General features: G+C 45.5%; 2 protein-coding genes across 2 annotated transcripts; one reads left to right on the top strand and one right to left on the bottom strand.

Annotated features, from left to right (window-relative positions):
* Positions 1-9: 9 nt before the first annotated feature.
* CLCN6 (chloride voltage-gated channel 6) lies at positions 10-23,671 on the top strand. Its single transcript, XM_052691592.1, has 23 exons — positions 10-147; positions 645-704; positions 1,898-1,963; positions 2,100-2,165; positions 2,806-2,872; positions 3,255-3,361; positions 3,607-3,733; positions 4,394-4,461; positions 4,620-4,678; positions 5,353-5,485; positions 6,374-6,487; positions 6,712-6,878; positions 7,725-7,851; positions 8,222-8,348; positions 8,671-8,824; positions 8,917-9,076; positions 9,204-9,310; positions 9,573-9,759; positions 10,244-10,401; positions 11,184-11,340; positions 12,557-12,664; positions 13,086-13,211; positions 14,427-23,671. The coding sequence occupies exons 1-23, from the start codon at positions 67-69 to the stop codon at positions 14,505-14,507; spliced, it is 2,607 nt and encodes an 868-aa protein (XP_052547552.1). The 5' UTR covers positions 10-66; the 3' UTR covers positions 14,508-23,671.
* On the bottom strand, positions 23,038-26,108 carry NPPA (natriuretic peptide A). The gene is made up of 3 exons (XM_052691618.1): positions 25,888-26,108; positions 24,014-24,299; positions 23,038-23,738 (listed from the first exon to the last, which is right to left on the bottom strand). Exons 1-3 carry the CDS (start codon positions 26,005-26,007, stop codon positions 23,722-23,724), a joined length of 423 nt encoding a protein of 140 aa, XP_052547578.1. The 5' UTR covers positions 26,008-26,108; the 3' UTR covers positions 23,038-23,721.
* Between the last annotated feature and the right edge of the window lie 21 nt (positions 26,109-26,129).

Raw genomic sequence — 26,129 nt, 5'->3', positions numbered from 1 at the left:
TACGTCGCCGCGTCACGTGAGCGCCGCGAGGTCACGTGCTTTGCGGGCGGGCGGCGCCGGGATAAGATGGCGGGGTGCGGCGGATCGCTGTGCTGCTGCTGCCCGCAGTGCTGCGGAGAGCGGGAAAGCCGCACCCCTGAGGAGCTGGTACGGCTGCGGAGCCCTGCGTGTGTCCGGCCGCTCACCCCGCGGCCTTGCTTTGTCGCTAAGCCTCAGGTCGCGGAGTGCCTGAGGGCGGGCGGGCGGGCGTTGGGTGTTGCCATGGCGCTGGGCCCCGGGCGCCTCAGCCCGCCTTACTGTTGCCTGCTGTGCTGCCCTTCCTGCCGCTGACCTGTGAGCTGTAACGTAAAGCCCTGTGTGGAGTGGTGACGTGCTGGCACAGCTGTGTGGGGAAATAAGTGGCTCGGCATCCCTGGGGGAGTGCAGTGTGGGTGTGTGGCTCTGAGGGATGTGGGCTGGATGACCTTAGAGGGCTTGTCCAGGCTAAATGGTACTCTGGTTCTGCTCTGTAGTTGTGTGTTTATCTGATGTAAGTGATGCTTTCATAGCCCGCACCTTAGCTTTGTATGTAGTGATCCTCATTTTGGGTTCTGCATTCATCCTGCTGATTATTTTTCATTTCACGTTGCCCTTTTGTTCTGTAGACAATCCTGGGAGAAACTCATGAAGAGGAAGATGAGATCCTTCCACGCAAAGACTATGAGGTGAGCAATAAACATCAGCTTCCTAAATATCTCAAGTGCTGAAGTCACATCAGTGGGGCTGGTCTCCTTTTGCAGCAGTAGAACAAGGAGCAATGAGCCAAAATGAACACATCAAAGTTCTGTGTTAATGTAAGGAAGAACTTCACTGCCAGAGTGATGGAGCAGTGGGGCAGGCTGCACACAGAGGTGATGGAGACTCCTTCTCTGGAATTACTCGAGATCTGTCTGCACACTTTCTGTATGACCTGTTGTAGAGAAAATGCTTTAGCAGAAAGTTGGACTTGATCTCCCTTCCAACCCCTGCAGTCCTGTGATTCTGTGAAAGAACTGCACACAGCTTTTGATCAGTTTGAGTCTGAAATGGGGCAAGAAGTCCAATTGCATCACTACAGCTAGGTTTCATTGGCACCACAGGAATGCCAAAAGGTGCTGCTCTTGCAAAGACCTGCTCTGCATTCATTGATATGGCATTTGTAGGTTAGAGCCCTGTGCTCTGAGTAGATCTTGACCATCTGCTGCTTAAGTCAGATTCCTATTGAGAAAGAAGCAGATCTTTCCATCTACCTGAAAGGTAAGGTCCTGACTCTTACAGGAGATTATTGGTTGTTAAGTGTCTGAATGGAGGCCCTGAGTTATTTAGAGGAGCTGCTGTCAGCATTGATGTCAGCAAGCTGTTACTGCTTGATGGAACAGCAACCTGTTACCCTTTGGCTCAAAAAAGTAAAGCTGATACAGGTAGAAAGTAATGATACCTTGTGACTACAGTGGGACAACTATTACTTTTAGCTTCCTCCTGTGATGAGGTTAAGAGCAGGTGCTGCCTGTTGAGAATTCGTACCTAGTAATTCTGCTGTAACTAAAGATTAAGTCTGATGTTGCCCCTTGCACTGTCACATTGGAGGCACCTAACAAAGCAAGGTCTAAATCTGTACGTTATGAATTCAAATTAAAGTTGTGTTAATCAGTTTATTTGTTTCCTATCCTGGTCTGCTCTTCCTGATTCTCACAGCTTGGCTCTACTGGAAATTCTTAAACAAAGTTGCTTACAGAAGTTTTGCCTCCCACGCTCGTTTGCAAAACAAGCTTTGGGGAAGTAATGACTTTTGTAATCTTTAACAAGGTCACTGTGGGCAGATTCTTGCACAGTCCATAGCGGCTGATGTTCTTAGGTTGACCTTTTGGCTTTCTTCCAGAGCTTGGATTACGATCGCTGTATCAATGACCCATACTTGGAAGTTTTGGAGAGCATGGACAACAAGGTAGGAACTTGTTTGTTTCAGCTTTTAGTATCTTGAGAGCTAAAGCTGTAGAAAGTCCACCTTTTTCTGATCTCTGTATGTTCCTTTGACCAGGCTCGTTTATTTGTTTATTTTTTTTAATCCTATTTCTAAACAGAAAGCCCGAAACTATGAAGCAGTGAAATGGGTGATGGTTTTTGCCATTGGAGTCTGCACGGGACTGGTAAGGATCATGCTGTTTGGGAAGAGATCAGCAGGAATAAGTTAAAGTCAATGGCAAAGGAGGGAAGCTGAGTAAATATTTACGTTCATGAAGTGAAGAACTTCCTGGCTGGAGGTGGCTTTTGGGAATTAAAGCACAGTATTGATGCATTATATTCCAGGAGAGCTTTTTTCTTCTAGATGTTGCTGTGTTTTCTCTGCAAAGTATTCAGACAAATTCTTTAACTTTGCAGAACTTGTCCAAAATGAGCACTTAATCAAACAGAATGCCAGTTTACAGTCGAGCTGAGTTTGTTTGGCAGTGTAGACTTTGCTGTATGTTCCTGAAAATCAGCTTTTCTGACTGTATGCCTCAGTTAAACATCAGCTTTCTTCTGTACCCCAATGTAAGTTGTAGGTGTTAAGAATGCTACCAGATTAATGCTCTGAAGTGGAATAATCCTAGGATAGATCTGTCTCAGTGAGAACAAGGGAGGCACTGAATTTAAGCTTCCCAAGTTACTTTGCTCTGAATACTTACTCTGCCTTCTTCATCTTCTGTCCTCTCACGTGTGTGTATTCCTGGTAGGGCTTGCTAGAGGCTGGTCTTTGTTGCTTGCATGTAGTGATTTCTGATGACAGGTCTGTCTTCTTTTTCATAGGTGGGCCTCTTTGTGGATTTCTTTGTACGGCTCTTCACCCAGCTCAAGTTCCGGGTTGTACAAAGCTGTATCTTTTACCTGATGGTTGGAGTCCCGTTGGACTCTGTGACCCTTTTCTTGTCATGTTTTGCTCAGAGCAGCTGATTCTTTTAGACTTTTGCCGTCGGTCACATTGTTGATTAATCAGGTTTTAATTTGCCTGTGAAACCCTTGAAACCAAGAAAGTAGTTTCAGAATCAGTATGTGGGCAAAGGCTGATCTCTGAAAGATCGAGTTGTTTCCCTTCCTCATAGCTCACCCTTGAGCTCTGGCTGGGTGATTGGCTCTCTGATGAGTGCTCATCTGCTCTGCCCGGAGTTGGAAGCACAAGTTTGGCTCTTGGTGCCAGCCAACACCGAATGACTGTGTGATGGGAAGAATGTTGTTGCTTTCCTTGACCCTCCATGCAGCGGTGGAAGAATGCACTGAGAAAGGCTGTCTTGCCTTGTCTTTACTGGAGCTGCTGGGATTCAACTTGACCTTTGTTTTTCTTGCAAGTCTTCTAGTCCTTATCCAGGTAAGACTTAAGACTGTGCTGCACTTCGTACATTCTTCCTTTTCTCTCACATGGGTTCTAGGTAGGAAGCTTCCTTCCTGCCCACAGCCCAAGGCAACCAACTAACTTCACAGTGCCGTTTGATTTAGCTAAGTAATGTCTCTTGATCCCTGCTGTGCCCTCTGACTGAGGTGGGGTGACACCTGAGATGTTGTCAGTCAGCTTTGACATCAGTGCAGCACAGCATCAGTGTTTCCTTTCTGCAGCCTGTGGCAGCTGGATCAGGAATCCCTGAAATTAAGTGCTACCTCAATGGGGTAAAAGTTCCAGGGGTTGTGCGGCTCTGGACGGTGGTGTGCAAAGCTGTGGGAGTGCTCTTCAGTGTAGCAGGAGGTAAGAAGGGCTGTGACGTCTTGTTGGGGCACGGAATCACTGAAGGGAGAGAAACGAAGGGGAGGGTGCAGGAGGCTTCTCTGTCTTTCTGGTGAAATGATTTTGATGGGCTAGTTGTGAGAGTCAGTAAGACAGAAGGGATGGAACTGTTAAGAGAACAGGTGCTCTTCTAGGTGGGTTAGCAAGAGGCGTCTCCGTCTGAGAGGGAGACGTGAGAATTGTTCAGAACACATTACCTGGAGCAGTCTGAAGGAGGCTGTGTTGTACGCAGCAGGGCTCACAGTAACCTGGGGAGTTCAGAGTCATTGAAGGAGTAGTTGTAGAATATTTCTGCCTGATTTCCAAGTCTGTTCACAAATCTTTGTGGGGCACAAAGGGTTCAACAGCTCCCTTTCCCTTGAGAGGAGCCTGGAGTCAGCTTAGGTACTGGAAACTTCTTCTGTACCTTATGGCCTGGTACAGAGGAGCTGTGTCATGGGACACACGGTGGGAGTGGTGAGATGATCTGTCCTGGTACTGTCAGCAAGGAAGAGGGCAGGAAATATGCTGGCTACTTTTAGTGAGTACTGTTGGTGATAGGTGGATGATTGGACTGGATGATCTTGAAGATCTTTTCCAACCTTGGTGATTCTGTGTGACTTATCAATCTTATTTTTCCAGGTCTTTTTGTTGGGAAGGAAGGTCCAATGATCCACAGTGGTGCTGTCGTGGGTGCTGGTTTGCCCCAGGTTAGTGCTGGCCTGGGCAGAAAATCATTCTGTTCTCCAAGACATTGATCAGGGACCAGCAGTCCACACCACTTACTTACTACTCACAGTACTTGTAAGAGTACTGTGAGTAGTAAGTTTCTGTCACCTGTATTTCTAAATCTTTACTTTCTTTGTAGTTCCAGAGCATCTCACTGAGGAAGATCCAGTTTAACTTCCCGTATTTCCGCAGTGACAGGTACTGTCTGCAGGATGAGGAGAAGAGGGAAAGGGGAGGGAGGGGTGAATTGAGCAGGCTTCCTTGGGAGAAGGGCGGCTGCCTGAGATGAAATCAGTCACTTGTGTTTTTTCTGCAGCCTCATTCTGCAGCAAGACAGCAGCAGGATAACTAAAGTGACTCTTCACTGCTGTCCTTAAGGGATCCCAGCTCTGATCTCCATGTTCACCAATGTTCTTTCATGCTGCTCAGCAAATCTCTACCTACTTAAAACCTTTAATCTGAATAGTTAAATGGTTTCATTGTTGGTAACAAGCTCAGTTATGCAGCCTCTAAAACCAAGATAGGCTCCAGAGAAGGCAGGTCCACCTGAATGTGAATAAAAACTTGCCCTTCCCTCTCTGGAGTTCTTCCAGGTGATGCTGGAGCACCATGGTGTGAGATGTTTCCTTGTATACTCAGCAGTCACGTAGCACCATGGTGCTTTGCTCTGTATTGGTGCTCTAGAAAAAGAGCGTGGTGCTGCAACAGCTTGCTGATCAAATGGTGTTGTTCTCCATGGCCAGTACTTCTCCCAGCTGCTACTCATGTATCCCCAGTATATATCGATAAATGGGGGCTGTTCCTTATGATGTACAATCTATAAGCACATTCACAGCTCTCTGCTGCTAAACTGGTGTTCTTTTCCTCTTCAGGGATAAAAGGGACTTTGTATCTGCTGGAGCAGCTGCAGGGGTTGCAGCTGCCTTCGGAGCCCCAATTGGGGGTACTCTTTTCAGCCTGGAAGAAGGTTCCTCCTTCTGGAACCAAGGGCTTACATGGAAAGTGGTAAGCAGTGCCTGGCGCTCTCTGTATGTCTCTTCCTTGAGCTGGACCTTGAAGAGAACTTGTCTGTGAGGGCATTCTCAGTATCCTGTGTCTCGTCCTGAGCCCGCCTGGTAGTGGAGAGATTGCTTTCTCTATCAGTGCCCCAGAATTAATACAGATCAAGGGCAGATAGTAATCTGCTACTATCCAGAACTACGAGACAGCTTTGTAGGTGGCATAGTTTTCTCAGGTACGTGAGAGAAAAGGCTTTTATGCCTGGGCCTTTGCAGCCCGTTTCTGTGAGAGCGGAGCAAGCAGGTGATGAATTTCTTTCTGCTGTCCTGTGCCTTGGGGAGCTGTACTGCAGCAATGCCCTGTGCATTCTACTTGGGGGTTTTTCTGCCTGCAGTGTTTGGTTTTGTGAAGTTGACAGTTTTTCTAACGGTGTGTCGTATCTCATTATGTTTTTGGTGTTCCTTACACAAAATGCCCTGTTGGTGGGATTCAGTTAGTCTGCTGTTTCTCAGCAGGGATAAGAGGAGCCAGGGATTTGCTAACATGGCAGTTCTATCAGAGCCAATGAAGACCTCAATTCCCCCTCTAAACAAGCTGTTAGTGCCCTGTAATTGTTTTTTAACTGTAAATTACTGTATCTGATTAAAAAAAAAATGCTGGAGGAATTACTGGGTGACATTCCTAATTCTTCTTATGTGGGAGGCCAGATCAGTTGATTATAGTAGTGCCTTCTAAGCCTGCTCTCTTTTGGAGCAGGAAATGGGCACCCTCAGTAGGACTGTTTTCATAAAGGTTCTGATGCACCTTTCTCCAGCCATAAGTGCCAAGGAGGGGCTGACTGTGCCAGTTCTAATTCTGATTAATTAATTTCTTTCCATGTATTAACTTCCTTAGCTTTTCTGTTCCATGGCTGCCACCTTCACCCTGAATTTCTTCCGCTCTGGGATTCAGTTTGGGAGTTGGGGGTCTTTTCAGCTCCCTGGTCTGCTGAACTTTGGAGAGTTTAAGGTAAGATTTAGCAATGTGGTTTTTCCCCTCTGGTCAGTTCAGTGTTTCTTGCTGGTTTTGTGGGTGGGTGTGTGTTTGATTTAAGGGCAGTTATGTTTAGCAGCAGCACACTGATAGCCTAACACAGGATTGCTCCACTATGGCTGTAGCTATCTTGCTGTTAAGGCAGAAGCAGTGGCAGGAAACTACAGCTACTAATGGGTTTCTTATGCTTTGTTGCACAGTGTTCTGAGTCTGATAAAAAGTGCCACCTCTGGACAGCTGTGGACTTGGGCTTCTTCATTCTGATGGGGATTGTAGGAGGCCTTCTTGGAGCCACTTTCAACTGTCTAAACAAGAGGCTCGCAAAGTACCGCATGCGGAACGTGCATCCCAAACCAAAGCTTGTCAGGTATTTGCTCTCTCTTGAGCTTGTGCAGCTGTTCTCATGTGTGTTCATCATCCCAAAGCAAATGCATCAATTTAGAGGGCTGGAGGAAAAGCTGGATGTATTCATATTGAAATCACAAAATGAGGCATCTATAGAACTTCAGAGATGAACACCAAAAATGAATTGTTATGCTCTATCACTGTTTCTGTAATTACTAGGGTGAGGTAACAAAAGGATCTCCTTATAGGGGCTGTGAAGGGGACTCATGTTTATAGCTGAGCAAAATAGAGCTTCATCTCCATGCAGGATTCTTCTGTATCTTGTCCAAACAGATGTAGAAAGAGTAGATTGTTATCTTGTGTGGTTGAAACCACAATTAATCTGCCTGTGGCATTTAGAGAATTGCCATGCTGTTCCAGAAGCTGACTGCTGTAGGCAGTGTTCTTAAATGAGAAGCCCAGGTTTAGAGGGGAAAAGGAAAAGGTATTTCAGTAGCTGGGAGGGAGGTAGGAGAGACTGTGCATCAACCTGTCCGGTGTGTCTAGACAGAATAGTCATCTGTGTTGTAAGGATACAGAGAACTTCGTTTCCATGTGAACAGCATCATCATTGAACTCTTCCCTGTGGCTTTTTATATGTGACTGCGTGTTCTGAGAACAGAAATAGCTCCTTTAAGGGGCAGGAAATTAAAAAAGGGAGCTAATGCAATCCTGGCCACCAAGTCATAATTCAGCCTGGCTTGCAGGCTCCCCTATTTTCAAGTATTAAGCTGTGGTGTCTGCTTCTTCCTATTTCAGAGTCAGATGCCACGCTGGGCTATGGGTCTTTGTGTGGTTTCAGTGTGTGTTTTCTGCTGTGTGATTGCAGAGTCTTGGAGAGCCTGCTTGTGTCGCTGACTACAACCGTCGTCGTCTTTGTGGCCTCCATGGTCCTGGGGGAATGTCGGCAGATGTCTTCCACCAGTCGCCCTGGCAATGACACTTTGAGTACACAGGTGAGGAATCTTCCTTGATTCCATGTTTGTTGTCTTCATATTCACCCATCAGAGGACCCTGGGCAGGTGATGAGCTCCTGATGGCATGCAGTACCTACAGAAAATTTGAATGAAAGCTTATGGGCAGTTGCAGAACCTGAAGGTAATAATAAAAGCTGCAGTTTGTGCTTTTGTAGTTTGGCAAATATGTTCACACTGTGAATCAGCCTATTGATGGTGCAGGCCTAATGTCTGCCACTGTTGTTTTGGTCTGATCATCTCAAATTGTGTGCTGAGAGCCCTGTACAGAAGGGTTACTCTCGTTCTACACAGCAGCTAACATAGTAGGGGATAGATTGTAACTCTTCATATCTTTTGTGTTCTTCATCAGGGTATGTCAGAAGATGTGAATTCAAGCATCAAAACATTCTTCTGCCCAAACGAAACCTATAATGACATGGCCACTCTCTTCTTCAACCCTCAGGAGTCAGCTATCCTCCAGCTCTTCCATCAAGATGGTGAGTAGCTAGCAGGCAGTGCCTTGTGCTATTCTTAGGGTTCAGAGCTTCATCTTGCTTGAAAACAGTCTTGTTGCAAGAACAATAAAGCTAAAAGCATCTTCAAGCTCAGGGGGCTGCTGGTACAACAGAGTAAAGACCTCTCCATGACAAGAAAGGCCTGCTTTTCCTACTTTTCTGCTTACTTACTGTCTTCACGTGTGTTTGAACTGTGAGACTGTTGTGAGATGGGTCTGCTGTGAGCCAAGGGGTGGATGGTGGAAGACTGCTATCTGTTCCACAGGCCTTTTTCCCTTTAGTCATGATTATTCTTGTGTTGCAGGTACTTTCAGCCCAGTCACACTCTCCTTGTTCTTCCTTCTCTATTTCTTACTCTCCTGCTGGACATACGGGATCTCTGTGCCCAGTGGTCTTTTTGTGCCATCACTGCTTTGTGGGGCTGCCTTCGGACGCCTGGTCGCCAACCTCCTCAAAAGGTGCATTGAATGTGTGGGAGAGCTGTGCTGCAGGTGCATGCTGAGCTCTCAGTCAGGTTATTCTAATCTCAGGGCTCTTTGTTTTCCCCTAGCTATATCGGCTTGGATCACATCTACTCAGGAACCTTCGCACTGATTGGGGCAGCAGCGTTCCTGGGAGGGGTGGTCCGGATGACAATTAGCCTGACTGTAATCTTAATTGAATCCACCAATGAAATCACCTATGGGCTCCCAATAATGATCACCCTCATGGTGAGTCTTAGCTCTGGCTTCTCGAGCGTGTGCCAGCCCTGAATCTCTCTCCTTCCCATGGCCACCTTGAGCCTAGAAGTCTTTTACTTGGAGCAACAACTCAGTAGGCCTTCTGTTTGCTCCACAGGTAGCCAAATGGACAGGAGACTTTTTCAACAAAGGAATCTATGACATCCATGTGAACTTGAGAGGAGTGCCTCTTCTGGAGTGGGAAACAGAGGTGGAAATGGATAAGTAAGGCTGCTACTCTTGGCAGGGCTGTGGGTTAGAGTTTGTCTTAGAAATATTCCTCAGAAAGGAATGTTGTAATGGGAGGATGTTGCTGTGTGTCCAACAAACGTGGCTGCATCAACTACTGTGAGAGGAGCTGGAAGTTGTGCATCAGGCCTGAGCAGGAAATAGGTGCTGGCGCCCTTGGTGAGGAGGGTTGGACAGGTGGAGATCTGAGGAGCAGATGAGATGCATGCAGCAATCTTGGATTTTTCTGTTTCCTCAGACTACGAGCCAGTGACATCATGGAACCCAACCTGACCTATGTCTACCCCCACACCCGGATCCAGTCCCTCGTTAGCATCCTGCGCACAACTGTTCATCATGCCTTCCCTGTTGTGACTGAGAACCGGGGCAACGAGAGGGAGTTCATGAAGGGAAATCAGCTGATCAGCAACAACATCAAATTCAAGGTAAGAAGCTGCTGCTTCGGTACGTGGAAGAATAAAGAGTTTGGTTGTGCAGGTGGAAGACCCCTTCCTTTGTCAGTGCAGACTTCACACCAGACACGAGCACCTACCGAAATACAAAGTCTTCAGAAATGCAGTTTCATTCCCATTCCCCTGATCACGACAGAGGCAGAACAGAGGGCTGCATTTCTAGAAGCAAAAGCGAGGAAGGGTTCCTTTTAAGTAACCAGTTCAGGATAGACATGGAAAAATTCTGGATTCAGCACTGAAGTATTGAATCCACATTTGAGACTGATAATAATTGCTAAATGCTTCTCTCTTTCACATAAGGAGGATGGGGGAAACATAAACTTAAGGTTGCAGTGACTAATGTGGTGTACCCGTGCTCTAGCAAAAAGGGTGCCTGACTTCCTAAGCAAACAGTTTGTAGTCACTCTTTGACAATTATTGACCTGCTCAGTGAATATCTCAACACTGCTGTGCACAGAAATCCAGCATTCTCACCCGAGCTGGAGAGCAGCGCAAACGGAGTCAGTCCATGAAATCCTATCCTTCGAGTGAGCTGCGCAACATGTGCGATGAGCACATAACGACAGAGGAGCCACCAGAGAAGGAGGATTTGCTGCAGCAAATGCTGGAGAGAAGGTGAGATCATGAAGGTTTGGAAACTGGGTTTTTCCCCATTACTTCGTATGCTGGAGGAAGCAGTATCAGCATCCGTGTTTTTTACAACTGTTGTCAGGACTCATTAGGCAGTGCTGGAACCTGCACTGAGTCCTAGGATGATAGTTTGATGCTGACTGGCCTTTTAATTTAGATTTCCATCAAGTACCCACACAGAAATACTACCTGGAGAGGATGGACTACCTGGGGAAATGCCTTTGCTGTAGAAATTGATGCCTTATTTTCTGCAAAAAAAACCTGAGAGCTCAGTGAAGCTCGTTCCTCCCAAAAGAGGAGCTAATGAATTTCTTCTGTAGTTCTTGATACCACCTTTCTGGTAACTAGGCAGAGTCACTAGGCATGTATTGCAGTTGTTTCCAAGCAGAAGCCCAGTGTGGTTAATCAGTTTCTAACCTAGTGATTGTGACATGTATGGGTGGAGTTACACACTGACATCCCACCAGGTACTTCAGCTTTTATTAGAATCTGAGTAATTTGGCACTGAAAATTGCTTTAGTAGGAAGCGAACTTAAACTGATAGTTAGGAGGCTATTTCCATTCTGCTGCTGGTGTAATGCTCTTTCCGTGGTAATAGCATCTGACCCTTCTCTGCTTGTCTGGAGAAATGACTTGTTTGTCCCTAGCAAGAATCCCTGAAATATTCTGGAGAAGGTTGCGAAGACCAGAAATAGCTGTTGTTTTGGAGGAAGGGATGTGTGTTTCTCCTTATGTTCAGGCAACTTACTGCGTGCATTTATTCACAGATACACTCCTTACCCCAACCTGTATCCTGACCAGTCTCCCAGCGAGGAGTGGACCATGGAGGAACGTTTCAGACCTTTGACCTTCCATGGCTTGATCTTGCGCTCGCAGCTGGTCACCCTCCTTGTCAGGGGTGTTTGTTACTCCGAGAGCCAGTCAGTGAGTCTTCCTAATCTAGAACTGTAGCAAAGACATCTCTGCCCTCAGAGCTGGGGACAATACTTATGGGCAGACAAGAGCATTTTACCTATTTTTACATCTTACATCTAAGGAGATAAGCTACTGTATTTGGGATGAAGAAAATTGGCTCATGCGAGTTTTTGTTGCGTGAAGGTGCAAGTGAAACTGGGAATGGAGAGTAGATCTTAAAACACAAGGAGGGCAACCAGCAGCATATACTGTGTGTTCTTGCTGCCAACAAGCCAAGCTTTTACCAGGAGATTTTCAGCTATTGCTGAAATCGTTACGAGCATTTGTGTTTGGGGCCCAGTTTCCACAATCCTGTTTTGTTCCTTCCCACGTGTTCATAGAATCACAGAATCTTTGAGTTGGAAAGGTCCTTAAAGGTCGACTAGTCCAACTCTCCTGCAGTGAACACCTACAGCTCGATCAGGTGCTCAGAACCCCATTCATCCTGACTTGGGAGTCCAATCCTTGGAGATATTCAATCCATGCCAGTGCTTCACTGTTATTGTTTAAAACAAAAACAAAACACACACTTCTTCCTTGTATCCAATCTATATCTCCTCTGCTCTAGTTGGAAACCATTTTTCCCTTGTCCCACTACTACAGACCCTGCTAAAGAGTCTGTCCCCTTCTTAAATACTGACAGGCCCTGGAGCCTTCTTTTCTCCTTGCTGCACAGCCCCAGCTCCTAACCTGTCCATGCAGGGAGGTGTTCCATTTTTGTGGTCCACCTTTGGGCACGCTCCAACAGGTCCACATGTCTCTGTTTTGAGGATTCCACATCTGGACACAATACTCCAGGTGAGGTCTCACCAGCGCAGAGCAGAGGAGAAGGATCACCTCCCTCAACCTGCTGGCTATGCTTCTTTTGATGCTGCCCATGACATGGTTGGCTTTCTGGGCTGTGTGGGCACACTGCTGCCTTACATCCAGCTTGCCAGTACCCTCAAGTCCTTTTCAACCAGGATGTATCAGAGTTTGGAGAGCATATCCATTACTCTGTTCATATGAGATGAGATGAGCAACTAGGAGGAATGCTTTTAGAGAAGGTATTTTTATGTGGGCAGAGGAGGAAGGCAGTCTGAATAAGCGTAGGGCATTGAGAAGCATTGTTAACTGTGCTGCTTGCAGGCTGTGAACTACGTGGGAAGGTGGCAGCTTGATTCAGTGGCATTTGTTTTAATTGCAGAGTGCAAGTCAGCCTCGTCTGTCTCATGCAGAAATGTCAGAGGATTATCCCCGCTATCCAGATATCCATGACCTGGACCTCACATTGCTGAACCCTCGCATGATAGTGGTAAGAGATGCACTGCAATGTGACAGTGCTTCCTGATAAACATTCAGAGCTGTTTTAAACCTTTAAGAAGAGCTAAGAGTACAGTTGAGTCCAACCTTCTGTGCAGTGGCCAACATCACATGCTTTTCATGCATTCATCCAGCCTTGTTTACAAGTGGGAGCATCACTGTGGACCTACATTTATCCTGCTTAGAGGATTTATGCAGCATTAAGCTTTTCTTAAGATTACGGGTTAAAACCAATTGTGTCAAATGAGGTTTCTGAAAATGAAACAACTTTGTAGAGAAATACAATACTCCCATGGGTGGATATGCTGTCTAGAGATCAGAAAGTTGGAGGGGCTGCAGAAATTGCTTCTTAGTGATTTCCAGAACTACTGTAAATGCCTTCTGTAAATAATACCCTGTTTTTTCTTTCTTAGGATGTCACCCCCTACATGAACCCATCACCCTTTGCTGTTTCTCCAAACACTCATGTATCTCAAGTCTTTAACTTGTTTAGGACAATGGGGCTCAGACATTTACCAGTTGTGAACGCAGTTGGAGAGGTAAGTTCTTATCTCAGTTTTGTCTCTGTTAAACAAGGAAGCAGATTTGTTTTGTTTTGTTTTTTGCAATGCTTTCACTTTTAAGAGAGTTAAGATCTGTTTTAATATCAAACAGGCACATTTTAATGGAGTCAGAATGTGGTGGTCTTAAGACTCTGGAGCACTGTTAATTGCTGTGACTTCATTACCATCTTTAGTTTGCAACTCTGCTCCTTGTCTTCACCCAAAGGGTGGGACACGCAGTCTGCCTCCTCTCTCAAGTTATAACAGCACGTGGAGGCATGTCTTGTACCTTTTTAAGAGCCCTTGAGCTCATAAGAAGTCACCAGTTTCACTTATTTAACAGCTTTATTCAAGACCAAAAGTAGAATTTCCCATATGGTGGGACAGGAGGTTTTCCTGTTGGACAGGAGCTTGCATCCTGTTCTTGTAGGGACAGCAGAAAAAATTGTGCTTGTTTCACCATAGTTGTCTCTCTGCCATCTACAGTGTGCAGGAGTAGTCAGTAGGTGTCAGTAACTTCCTATAAGCATAATGAGAAGGTGTTTCCCTTAAGCCTCAACAGGGAGGCAAAATCCTGATGTTAATAGCCAGAACTGGTCTGTCCAAATGAGACAGCAGTGCTGTCTTTGCCTTTGGGTGTTCCTAATAGCTACCCTAAATAACTTGTTGGAAAACACGTGCTGTAAACTCATTCCACATTTAATACAAGATGCTTCTGTGGTACCAGAGAGCAGCCCAGCTCTGAACTCTCACTGTGTAAAATTACTGAGCTGTTTCATTGGCTGAGATGTGTAGTTTGACTGTTTCCCAGCAGTCTGGCAGAGAAGGCCCCTTTGGTGACCTGCTAGTCACTGACAGTCAGTGTGCATTCACCACTTTGCTGATTTTACTGCTTCATCTTCAGAGCTTCTTAGAATTTCTTGTGAGCAATCTGCCATCCTTTCACGTGGCAAACAAGAGATGTCTCTAATGAAGCCATGTGAGACAGCTTTGACATTTCCAATAGCTTTCCCTTCATAAGCAGGGGTGCCTATTGTGTCCAGACACAGCAGGAGCTAAGCTATCCATTCGGGTGTCATTAAAGCAGTGTACCTTGCCTGTAGATGTGTGCTTCAAGAAGGGGCTGTAGGTTTGGAACTACTATGCACACCCCTTAGTGGCACGTCTGTGATACTGACACGTCTTTCTTTCCTTTTCTTCTTCCTCTTTAAGATTGTTGGGATAATCACTCGGCACAACCTGACCCACGAATTCCTGCAGGCGAGGCTGAGACAACACTATCAGACCATTTGATGCCCCTGCCCATCCTGCCCCACTGCTGGTGTGGCTGCCTCCCTCTTCCAAGCCCGCACACGCGCTTGCATTCTGCTTGGATCCCACAAGGCCCAGGACTGGCCATTTGGCTTCTCACACGCATATCAAGCCTGGGGAGCTGGGAAACATCTTGCTAGCCAGAGAATTAGAGGAACTGCTTGAGCCCAGAGCTACTGACTAGTCTCAGGCACTTGGTTTGACCACTCTTCATCCAGGTTTTTTATGTTCCTGTGCCCTAGCCTTTCATCAGGTGTTGTCCCAGCAGTATACGTTCTGCTGTTTAGGTTTGGTTTATTTTTGAGGCTTGGATGAAAGAACCATCTAGCACCACCGTACCCTGTGCAGAGAACTGCAGTATCTTTTCCCTGTCCTCCTGTGCATCTCCCTTCTCCTCTTCCTCTCTTGTTCCTGCAACTTTTGCCTTACCTGTGTAAGAGGGGAATAGCTGTTAAGGCTGAGAGGAGATAATGAAGTTATCAAATTGCTGCTTTGGAAGATGGCTTTTCTGAAAAGCAGCATAAACAGCCAACTCTCTGGAAATGCACATCACTTTGTGGGTGCTCTCAATTTCTCATATTTTTTCCACCCTTGCCTCCTTTTTTTTTTTTTTTTTCCCCCCTAATTTTTCTACTCTTCCCATGGGAGAGTGTCCTTTCTGTAACGTCTTTTGACAACAGCTGACTTTTGAGAATATTTTGGAAAATCATGAGTTCAAAACAGTTTAATTCTAGTTACTGCCTGGACTATAAATATTTAATACACTTACAGAGCATCTCAGAGAAGGGAGATTTCTTTTTCCCTCTTAGCTGTTGCTACCATTATCTCCCTGCAAGAGATGCTCCTAAGGTACGTTGTGGCACTCAACTTTGTCACCACTTGACACTCCTGCATTTATAGGTACTGTGTTCTTGTAGTGACCCAGCAGGGAGAGCCAGGGACACCTTTCCAATACAGCTACAGACCAGCTATAACTCTGTAGTGAGAGGAGCTGGTGTAACTTGAGGCTGCCATGCAGGAGGGATACTTGGTGCTGGTGACTGGCAGTTAGGGCTGCACAGCAGGTTGGTAAGTGAGGCTGTCTGGCTCTGAAAACGATTGGAATGACATTTGTAACTGCAACAGCCAAATGTCTGTAAGGGTGAAAACAGCATTTAAAAGCCAGTTGCAGCCAGTTCACTGCTTTAGCAGGTACCATCCTGGCCAGCACCTGTATTGTTCCAGCAGGCACCTGCCTTTTTGAGTTTTGCATGCAGATAACTGTGGGTGGGAAGCCAACATTGTGCCTCCAGGGGTTGCAGTGTTGATTATCTTGATAAAGCACAGAGCATTCTCTCAGCCAAGAGACTGGGCTAAGTAATGTGTCCCAGGAAAGCTTCTGCACAGTCTCTGAGCACTCCTTTTAACCTGTTGTCTGCCATAAGGACCTAGTGAGGTGAGAGATGCAGCAGAAAGAAATTGGCCGTTATTTTATGTTCTGAAATAAGGAATTCATGTATGTTGAAGCTTTACCTGACCGAGCCTGAAGAAATGGTGACCTTTCCTTACATGTGTAAACACTACATCTGTTAGAGCAGCCTCTTGACTTTGTGGAGGCTAACTGTTGCAGCACAGTGCTCTGCAAGCTGCTGCAGCCAGGGCCAGGAGGTTTTGAGTTCAGGGCACCAGCTGTAGTCTTCAGATGGTTCTTCAAGTCACAGGAGCTCCTTAGGTGATGGTGTTGTCTTTGCAGTCTGGGTATCTGAGGCACAGATACATTCTCTGGCTGTGCTTGCAAGAAAGATGGTCAAGTCGTGGGATGCACTTGATTTTTGTCCTGCAGATGAGAGATGGGTTGTGAAACAAAGTGTTGAGACAGAATTGGCCCTTGTCTTATGGAGCACAGCACAGCTCTGCTGGAAAGATTTTTATCAAAGCTGTTCATAAGCACTTAAATTTTTTTTAACTTTTATTTTTTAATTCCCAGGACCATTTATTAGCCATGGCTGCTTTCCAGGGTTGATCAAAAAGGCACCTACACTAAAGAGCAGAAACTGATCTGTTCTTTTCTCTTTCTTAACTGTGGAGCTTGTAGCGACAGCTCTTGCTCCTCCACTGAAAGCAGTTCTGCTGGCTTCTGAATGCGTTGGGTCCATTTCAGGTAAGGCAAGCAAGCTCTTAAACTTACTAGACTGAAGAAAGGTGTTTTCCTGCAGGCAGTACCCATCTTGTGCCTTCAATATCAACTCCTTAGCTGGGGCAGATGTAGCATTGTTCTTAGACCATGCAAGCTGGTATTGGCTTCTGCTGTTGACTTCCAAGTTGTTTCGCTGTGTGTGGAATAAGGTGGTTTTCTCTGGATGAACTGCAGTTGCTTTTTAAAACTTGTTTTTTCCCTGAAAACTGGTCTTGCACTAAGCTACCCTGAGAAACTTCCAGCACACCTTTGCACTCCCTGAAGCTGAATTATTTAAAATATGCTTCTGCTAACTTTCCTTTCATTCAAAGGATTTGTGCTCAAGCTGTTACAGTCCCATACTGTCAGAGAAGCTCTCAAGGAGTGCTCTGTGTGTCTCCATGGCAAATCCTTTTCTTCTTGCTCATGTTGAGTGATTGTGTGGAAGGTTTTCTTTCATTCCCTGCTTTATTTCTCTACACAAGTTGCAGCAGATGATGTAGCTGCAGAATTTCCTCCCCTCAACGCCTGGAGTTTGTCTTGCTTAAATCACCAGGCGAAAAATCTTGCCAAAGTTTGTTTGAGGACCAGCTGCATCCTCATGAGAAAGTTCAGTCAGCTGTCAGCACTGTCTGCCCTGCCTGCACATCTCTCTGATTCAAACCTTCCTGCTGCAAAGCGCGCCCATTTCACCCGGTCAGTACAGAAATCTTAACTAATGATAGCAGGTGACTCCCAGCTTTTTTTTTTGAGGGGAAATCTGAGTGTGCACTCACTGGTTACATGACTTGCAGAAGGAGAATTGCAAGTTATGTGATGATTGGAGATGCAGAATTTCATCTCTGCCTAAATAAACCACTCGTGTTGTCACACTTTGCTGCTCACTGCATTCCTTTCTAACAAGACCCTCACTGCTTTTCTTCTGGTTAGTTGGTGGTTTACCAAGGCATTTACTTTTAGCATAGGTGCCTATAACCTGTTACTCAAAACAACACTAAAGGATTAGGAACCAAGAACTGGATTAGTATTTATGGCAGAAGTTTGGGGTAATGTGGGGCGCCTGCCTCATGGTTTCCTGTGCAGTGTTAATTAACTGTGAGCCATTCCAGTGGTAGCAACTTACCTTTCCATTTGTTTCTTTTTGCACTGTTTTTGTTATGAAATGATGTAAGCTAATTCCACGGTGTATATAAATTGTATTATTATTTTTTAAATTTGTATGAACTCATTTTTATTTGAACGATGGCACTTGGGAAGTGTTTGTGTAACCATATGTCGTGAACCCATGACTCCATAACATGTCTAAGAGTAAAATGTTCGTGTGTCTCCTTCAGCACTTCAAGGCCTTTTGATGTTTCTAGTGTTGTCTTATTTTTGCTCTTTGTTGTAATAAAACTGATAGAACTTGGAAATACCCACGATCATGATTGGAGGTAGTGGAGTAGTTGCTGTCTATGAGCTATCTGGATCTAAGTTTATGCAGAAGATGCCCTGAGGCTAGACAGAAATGGAAATTCTTACAAACCTTTACATTGCAACCACTCTAGCTCTTTATTCTCTCAGAAAAGGTGTTTAAGAGGCAGAAATGAACAGATATTTGATAAGGAGCTGCATTATGCATGCTGTGCTAGAAGTGACTGCTGCTTTTCTCACTGGGGAACTCATGCTTTCCACTCTCCTCCACATAACCCGTGTTTAGAGTGCAATATTGCACCTCTTGTTTTACAGATATCTCCGAATGAATCTTAATTTCATGTTTAGCTCCTGTTTTTGAGCATACAGCCAAGAAGTTGTGGCAAATTTTGATCTTTCATCACTTGCTTATAGTCTAAAAACGTAAGTACAGTCCTTCAGCACAGTGTAAGTACTTGACCTAAAAGCTCACTGCCTTTCCATGCTTGATTTTCTTCCTCGTGCTGCTGTGGTGTGCAGGATGCACGTAGCAGCTCTTACACGAGGTCAGCCATGATAGGCATGGCCTGAAATGGGTGAAAGCTTCTGTTGGGAGGGGATAGCAGATCCTGCTGCGGGCTCTAAATAAGTGATGTGATCCTCTTAAGGTGCCTTCCTAGGAAGGAATCACGAAGAGAGTCAACAAAATAGTAAGGGAGGAAAATGCCTCAACCCTTGGTCATAATGCAGTAACACAGAAGGAAATGAGAGACATTAATTGTCTTCTTAAAACCCATGCACATCAATACTGCCTTAGTATAGCAGTAAATAAAGGAGGTAACAGGCTGCCACTCATCTGTCTACTTTCTCTCCCAGAGCACACACACAAAGAAGAGACTTCTGGTCATGTTTTCAGGAGCAGCTTGTCAGTTTGGTGTGATATCAACCTTCTTGAAGAAAATGCAAGCAGTGATGTATCTTGCTTGAAGAACAGCACCTGTTATTTGTTTTATCAGGGGTGATAGAGGTGGTTATGAGAAAAGCTGTGCAATAAGTTCATGCTTAAAGCAAGCTGCTTCATATTTAGCTTTAAGTCCCTTTTTACCAAGATTTATAGGCTCATCAATTAAACCATGTGTTACAGTCCCTGTCTATGTAACAGAAGTCAGTGTTGCTCAATTTCTTCGCTGGCAACATACGAACCACCATCTTCAGCAGGTTTGTATACATGTACAGCTGTGTGTCATGCAGTGCATACATAGAAAGAAACAGGATGGCCACCCCAGGCTTTCATTGCATTTGATGAGAGGATGAACCTTCTTGTCCAAGTTTCTGAAGTGTGTTTCAGCAGTGCACTGGGATGCACTCAGCCTCTGTAGCATCCACTGTAGTGTGTAAGAGTTCTTTCACAGCTGCAATGAGCTGGCAGCAAGTTGCCCCCCTTCACCATCTCAGGAGTGAGGGGTATTGGTTTATCAGTTTCAATGAGATTTAGAGGTTGCTGTATGTATGATCAAGGTGTCCCCTTCTCCAGGCTATTTCAGAGCTACAGAAAGAAAAGGATGAGTCTGGGAGCCTGGTACCCACTTGTGTAGGTGAATGTTGGAAACAGCACTGTGCTGAAGATCTCACAGCTGTAACAGAGAAGGCAAGACAGCACAGAGAGCCTTGCTGACTCACCCAGCATCTCCTTGCTGCTTATACCTGAGAGCGTCTCTGTGGGATGCCCAGCTTTACACATTGATCTGATCTTTCTTTTTTTTCCTTCTCGATTCCCAACATAAAAAGCCTTTCTCAGTGCTTTGTCTTTAAAGAATAAAAGAAATTCCCTCTCCTCACAACTCTGCTTCTTTTTCTATGCAGGATTCTGCTGGTTCTCTGAGACATCAAGTGGGAGATGGGAAGGGAAAGTCTGACAAATGCTTTCTTTGCACATAAAAGACCCCAAACTCTGATTACAGCTGTAAGCTGCTGCTTTCTTTGGAAATATCACTTGGTGATAGAATCTGCTGCGAGGAAAACAATTTATGTGCGATACAGCCTTTTGTTCATGAGTTGTACTGCTGGGAGGGGGACAGGTGTGCCTGTGACTTCAGATTCAGCGCACCAGTTGTACCACTTCCTTTCATTTTGTTCAGACAGGATGACAGGAGGAGAGGGCTCGGATGGTTATTACAAGTGATCAGTAAAAAGAATCCAAGACGGCAGCAGTTTCTGAGGGCCAGCAATGATGTGTGAGAGCTCCCTTCTGTGACCTTAAAGCTTCTTCCTGCCTTGTTTTGTTCATGGTTTTTTCTTCCTTCTCCTTACTGTGAGGCTGTAATCTTGAGACCCCCACCTCTTTCTACTTGTGCTGATGGCTGGAATAGCACTTAAAGAACGAAGCCCGTTGTGTTCTTTCTCTCGCTCTGTTGAAGGATTGGGCATTAGAGACAGCAGAAGGTTTAAAGTTGATTGTCCACTAGCTCTCACTGGAATGGCAGTGGTACAACCCTAGCAGGGAATGACGGTCCTGGGACAACTGCTGCAGGGCACACTCAGTTCATTTTGAGGCTTCATGATCGAAAAGTGTGAGTGTAAGAACCCCAGACCAACTGAACTGCTTTCCCAAATGAGGCTGTATGGTGTGTAAGAAGCACACCTGTATCATTACTGCATGTCCAAGTTCAAAGGAAAGAAAGCTGCTCAATAATGTACCACCGGTCAGGGTTACTGCCAGAAGCTGTTACAAAGAAAGGATGGAGTGTGGCGTTGCAGGAGGTGGCAAATGTCACTGGAGCCTGGTGGAGAGTGCTGGGCTGGTCCTCCTCTGATCTCACTGGGATGTTCCTTCCTTTGCACGGTAGCACTCGGGTACATTTTCTGTGCTGTGCATCATCTACTGTGCTGTTGGTGAAGGTTTGTGAAGAGCTCCGACGCCCAACAGCATGGAGGAGGGCTGGATTTCAGAGCTGTCCTGAGCTCGGTGCTGAACAGTTGCTTGTAACGTAGTTGCTGTTATCTGCATTTGCCATCAGCTCTTGCTTTGCTGCAATAGCTTGTCCCAGGGGCATCCTATTTCTGAATTGTTTACCATTACAAGGTACGCTGGCTCCTTGTCTCAGCTCTGACTCATAGCACAGCTGCTAGAGCAAAACTGAAGTGCCTGGGTGTGTGGCCGCTGGCCTATTTCCTACACTGTTAGCAGTTCCTTCTGCAAACCTTGCCTTGCCTTAGGGGCAGTTTCTCTGGAAGGCATGTGTCTGTAGGTGTGAAGACAGTAAGAATACATTAATCTTTGGTTCATGCTCTCACAGCAGACTGGTGTTGCTTATTTCTTCTCTTGTGCAGTTCCTTCTTTGTTTCCAAAAAGTTCTGCCAGGATTAGTTTCCAAAATGCACAGGCACTGAAAGGCAGATCCTCTACAAACCTGAAGAAAGCCTCCTCATGTTTAGATGTGGATTCATGCAAGATTGACTGCTGCTGTAAGAGAGCACATCCCAGTTAGAAGGAATCGCTGCATCCTTTCATGGCTGGCACGTGCAGCTGTGCAAATTACTGCAATGAAAACAGCAGAAAGGAATAAAGAGTCATCAGGTGTCAGCTTCTGTCTGCACGAAGGGGAAAGACTGCAGTGTGGATTTAGCACCTTCTGTTGCATACAGGAAAACAGGACCCTCCTTTGGATGTTTGAGCCATGAGCCCAACCACAGGTTGCTAGGAAGAGGAGTTCAGCTTTCAGGTGCCCTTACTTTCTCCATGTGGAGTGGGTTGCTTTTGTCCTATGCTTGTTTGGGACTGTCTGTTCCCTCTTCTGTGCTGTGGTAGCTCTGCTTCTCCTTGGGTGAGATGCTCTTTGCACATAGAGCTGATCAGTGCTGAGTTTCAGCTTTTCCAAGTGCTCTTTCATGCACTCAATCCTATTCTGACCTGTCTGCACGATTTCCCCAGGGGAGGTTTATAGCTCAGTTTATGGGAGTAGCACTAAAAATCTAGCCACAGAGATGCGTTTTTCCTAAATTGCCAGCTCTCAATTAAGCTCTCCCAGGCTGCAGGGTCTATTAACATGCTGTCTGCAAGCCAATACAGACCTGTTCCACCGGGAACTGGCTTGCTCTTAATACTGGACCCACCTGGCTTTGGGTCAGGCAGTGCCAACTCTTGCCATTTTTAGCACTGAGCTCTTGAGTGTTTTGTGCCCTGGGGAGCTGAAAGGGAGGGATAATTTGCGGGGCCTTGATGCATCCGTGCAAGTTTTGCTTGACTGGGTAAAATTCAGCTCCAGTAAGGGCCGTTAGTCTTACAGCATGAGGATTGGTTTTACCTCCTTTTATAGCAGCGTGTGGGAAGTCAGGCATGCAGGCGTGTTGTTAGCACTCCAAGTTCACTACAGCTGTGGTTTTTGAGAGCTGTTGTCAACAACTGGCATGGCGCTGGCACCTTGCCTGTCCCAAGTATCATTCCTCTTCGGATAGACTTCACTGATGGGTGTTTGTGCCCTTTCACCAGTTGAGTCCACCCTGCTATGATCTTACGCTCTGAATGAGCTTTCCTGGATGCTCCAGTAATGAGTGCTGGAAACAAAACCCTAACTTGATCCTCACCATAACCCAGTTTCTGGTGGTGCGTGGACTCGCAGGATAGTTGTGTAGAGTCTGAGTTCAATGCTTTTGATCCCAAGGGGATCTTTAGGATGCTAAGTGAATGGTTCTGGCAATCTAAACCTATGGGGAGGATGTGGATTCAGATTGTAGGTGTGAGATCCAGCTACAAAAGTTTAAATGAGTAGTATTCCTGTCAGTCGTGTTCAGAACTGTGTGACTCCCAGAAAGGAATAAGTGTTATGCACAAGCTGCTCGTAACTGAAGTGATCCCACCTGCCCTCAGTACTGTGATAGCATTCATACCCTCTGAGAAGCATCAAGAAGCACTGAGCATCAGCAGCTCAACCACATGCAGAGTGAGACAAGACACAGTCAATGACGTATCTTTCTGTTGATGCTTATAGCCTTTATTTGGTCAGTGCTAGAAAGCATATACAATGAATTCCCTTTCCTCCCTCTAGTTTGCTTCTAACTTGTGGAGTTTTGCTTCAATTTTTACTTCTTTTCTTGTAAATTTTGCTCACATGAGGGATTTGTGGCAGTGGAGTGGCAGCTGCGTTGACTGAGTAATCTGTATCAGCAAAAGGACTTTCTTGTTACTGAAACTACATCTACTGTTGTGGGTCTTCCAGTGTTGAGCAAGCTTTTTTTTTTTTTCTCCTGCTCATCTGTTATAATTTCTTAGTGTAGAGAGCAAAAATCTAGGGAAAAACTCATTCTCATTTTCCCAGCTTCATACTTTCTTGGTCTTGTGTAAGTGAGATCCAGCCTTGCGGGTACCAGAGTACCAATAAAACGTAGGCTTTTGACTTTAGGAAAATACAAGAAATTTTAATGCAACAGACAGGAGAGAGGTTCCAGCATAGATATCTAACGTGTTAGTTTTATTTAAAGATGGTCTCACGGTGCCAGAGTAAGAAATGTCATTAAGAAAAAGAGAGAGAGAGAGAGAGAGATCAAATAAATAAATAAATAAATAAATAAAAATAGGAATAACTTTCTGATGACGAGCTTTCATCTTGGGAGGAACGGGTTCTGCGAAGCATTCTTCAGGGTGAAGTGGTCCTAATTCTTCCTGGAACCTGCAAACCGAACACACAGTAAGTGGTGCTGGAAATCTTTCTACCTATGCCACCGCTGTCGGCAGCGCTTTCATCCGTCTGATCAATAAACGTGAAGCTTATTTTGGAAAAAGTTTGGAAAAAAATTAAAGATTAGGCTAAAATGAGCTCCTTTTTACTCAATGTGTTTAACGATTTCTTATTGTTAAAGATTTTAATGAAACTTTGCTCCTCCCTTGCTGCAAAAACATAAATGCAGTCCGCCTTTTCACCAGAATGGCTTAAGTTGGACTCACCATTGCAACCCATTCCACTCAGGGAGCCAATCCTATCAATTCTTCTGCCGAAGCAGCCAGAATCTCTCATCATCCGGGGCATCTGCACCCCCCTCAGTCTCTTGAGGAAGGGGTTCCTGTAGGACAGAGGAGTGTTGGATCTTAGATTGGATTCAGCCTTCTGCTCATCGTTGTCATCTATGAGTTCTGGTGGAATCTCCTCTTGGGTTTGGGGCTCTTGCAGGTCAGGATTGGACTCCAGAGCTTCAATCAGTGCAAATTTATCCTCCAGTCTCTCCAGAAGAGCCTATAAGAGAAGGATTCATTTCATAAGACTCCTGGTGTCATGTGTTTATTAGCTCTTCCACTCATCTGACTCTGAATTTGTCTGTGGTTCTGCAGCCAGCTTTAAGTACTCCCTGGTTGGATTCCAGAGATGCTGGTGGTTCGTGAGCTCTGTCCTCTGTGTTAAATCCCTGTTTACATTAATTCCACCTATCTGTAGCTGTAGCTGAGAGGTAACAAGCTGTCTGCCAAAGAAGTGCCACAGTCCCACTGGCAAGGATAGAAGAGCTTTTGGCACAGAAACAGAACAAGAGATGCCTCTCAACCCCGCAATAGTCCACGATTTCAAAGTACTTCCGAACCCATAGTGACTCCCATGCTCTCAGAAGTTGCCTGCAATGCTGCTGGTCATTTGTTGCCTCTCTCTTCTTATTTTGACTAAAGTCTGCTCATCTTTAACCCCCAGTTATTGCAGTGGACATCACTATGAGAAGCTCCCAGTGTTTTCCACTAATCTCTACCCTAGGTATTCTAAGATTTCTGCTCCTTAAAGCAATGTGCATCTCCTTAAAAATATCTATACGAAAAAGTTGTCTGCTATCTCACCTTCTGGGTGCCATTCTCCGTAATTTTTAAAGCTTTGAATAATAGGGAACCTGCTCAAGGACAGCTCATCCTTCATCATCATCGAAGAATCAAATTGCCCATCTCTGAAAGTGGGCTAGAGAGGAGTGAACCTCATGGTTTGCTTGAGGGTGAATGCATTTGGAAGCCACTCTTTTCAGCTGGAGACAGAGGAGCCGGGGGGCATGAGGCAGTTTTAGCTTTGGCTGACACTGTCCTAATCATTTTAGGGAGCTGGTTCTCAGGTTATGATGCTGGCTTCTGGGCCAGTCCAAAGAAATGCTTCAGTTGTCAGGTTTGGTCTTTAAAGACAGAATCCTGAGTTTCTATCATTCCCCAAGCTATTGTAATAAGTCTCTAAGTCTCGCTCATTAAAGTAAGCCTGTGGTAATTTTACAGCTCCAGAGTCTTTTCTGGCTGTGTCACCGTTTCGTGATCATTCTGTTCCTCTCGGTTTGCACAAGTAATACACCTTCTAGAAGACTGACTTTGAGTGCTCTGCTTTACCTCTTCACCTCCCATCCGCATGCAGCTCTTCTCTCTTAAATCCACAAACCCAAAGCAGTAGGGCTGTCCTGGCTCACTACACTTGCCTCTTAATGGGATAAGCCCACTTGAAAGTTTTCTATTGCTTTTATTGGGACGCCATGATGCATCGCTATGTTTTTTCTCCAGGATATTGCAGTAGTTCATTAAGAAACTCAAAATGAGACTATTGCTTAAGAGAAGGGTGAAAACCCAAAGCAGCCATCTCACGGCATAGGAATTCTGTTTCCCATTGCCACCCAGCAGCTTGGGTGATCCCAGCACTGGAGGGTATTGCCCTACAAAGCTTCTTTGAACCCTGTGAAGAACTGGGGCTTTGACCACTACATACAATTGCTAACGTAGCTATCTGACCATACAAAAGAAAGGCAAAAGCACAGTTGCACACACTTCTAAACCCCCAGAAAGTTTAACCTTTTAAAAGCAAAGAGTCATCTCACCTCCATGCTGGCCAGTTCTTTGGCAGGGCTGAGGTTGTAGATGGGGTTGGCCCTGCTGGGCTGCAGCTGGACAAGAAGCAGCAAGAGGAAACCACAGGAAAATGAGCCTCTAGTGTCCATGGCGCTGGGTTCGTTGGGAATATGGGAGGTTCAAGTTGTTTCTTCTGAGATGGCTCTTCAGGTCTCTCTCTTCTTTCTCCTATCCTCTCTCTTTCGAAGCTTGTCTTTTATATGGTTTGGTG

This window comes from Tympanuchus pallidicinctus, unplaced genomic scaffold (assembly GCF_026119805.1).
Source record: "Tympanuchus pallidicinctus isolate F22 unplaced genomic scaffold, pur_lepc_1.0 scaffold29, whole genome shotgun sequence".
NCBI lineage: Eukaryota > Metazoa > Chordata > Aves > Galliformes > Phasianidae > Tympanuchus > Tympanuchus pallidicinctus.
The sequence above is the reverse complement of the archived record's forward strand: the minus strand, read 5'-3'. Positions and strand labels throughout refer to the sequence as shown.

Excerpts from the sequence above, each read along its gene's own strand:
- NPPA (XM_052691618.1), bottom strand. The coding sequence starts at position 26,007 with ATGGACACTAGAGGCTCATTTTCCTGTGGTTTCCTCTTGCTGCTTCTT. Across the intron at positions 24,300-25,887 it reads AAGAACTGGCCAGCATGGAG|GCTCTTCTGGAGAGACTGGA; the intron begins GTGAGATGACTC and ends CTTCTCTTATAG.
- CLCN6 (XM_052691592.1), top strand. The coding sequence starts at position 67 with ATGGCGGGGTGCGGCGGATCGCTGTGCTGCTGCTGCCCGCAGTGCTGC. Across the intron at positions 6,488-6,711 it reads TGAACTTTGGAGAGTTTAAG|TGTTCTGAGTCTGATAAAAA; the intron begins GTAAGATTTAGC and ends TTTGTTGCACAG. Across the intron at positions 11,341-12,556 it reads GTTACTCCGAGAGCCAGTCA|AGTGCAAGTCAGCCTCGTCT; the intron begins GTGAGTCTTCCT and ends TTTTAATTGCAG.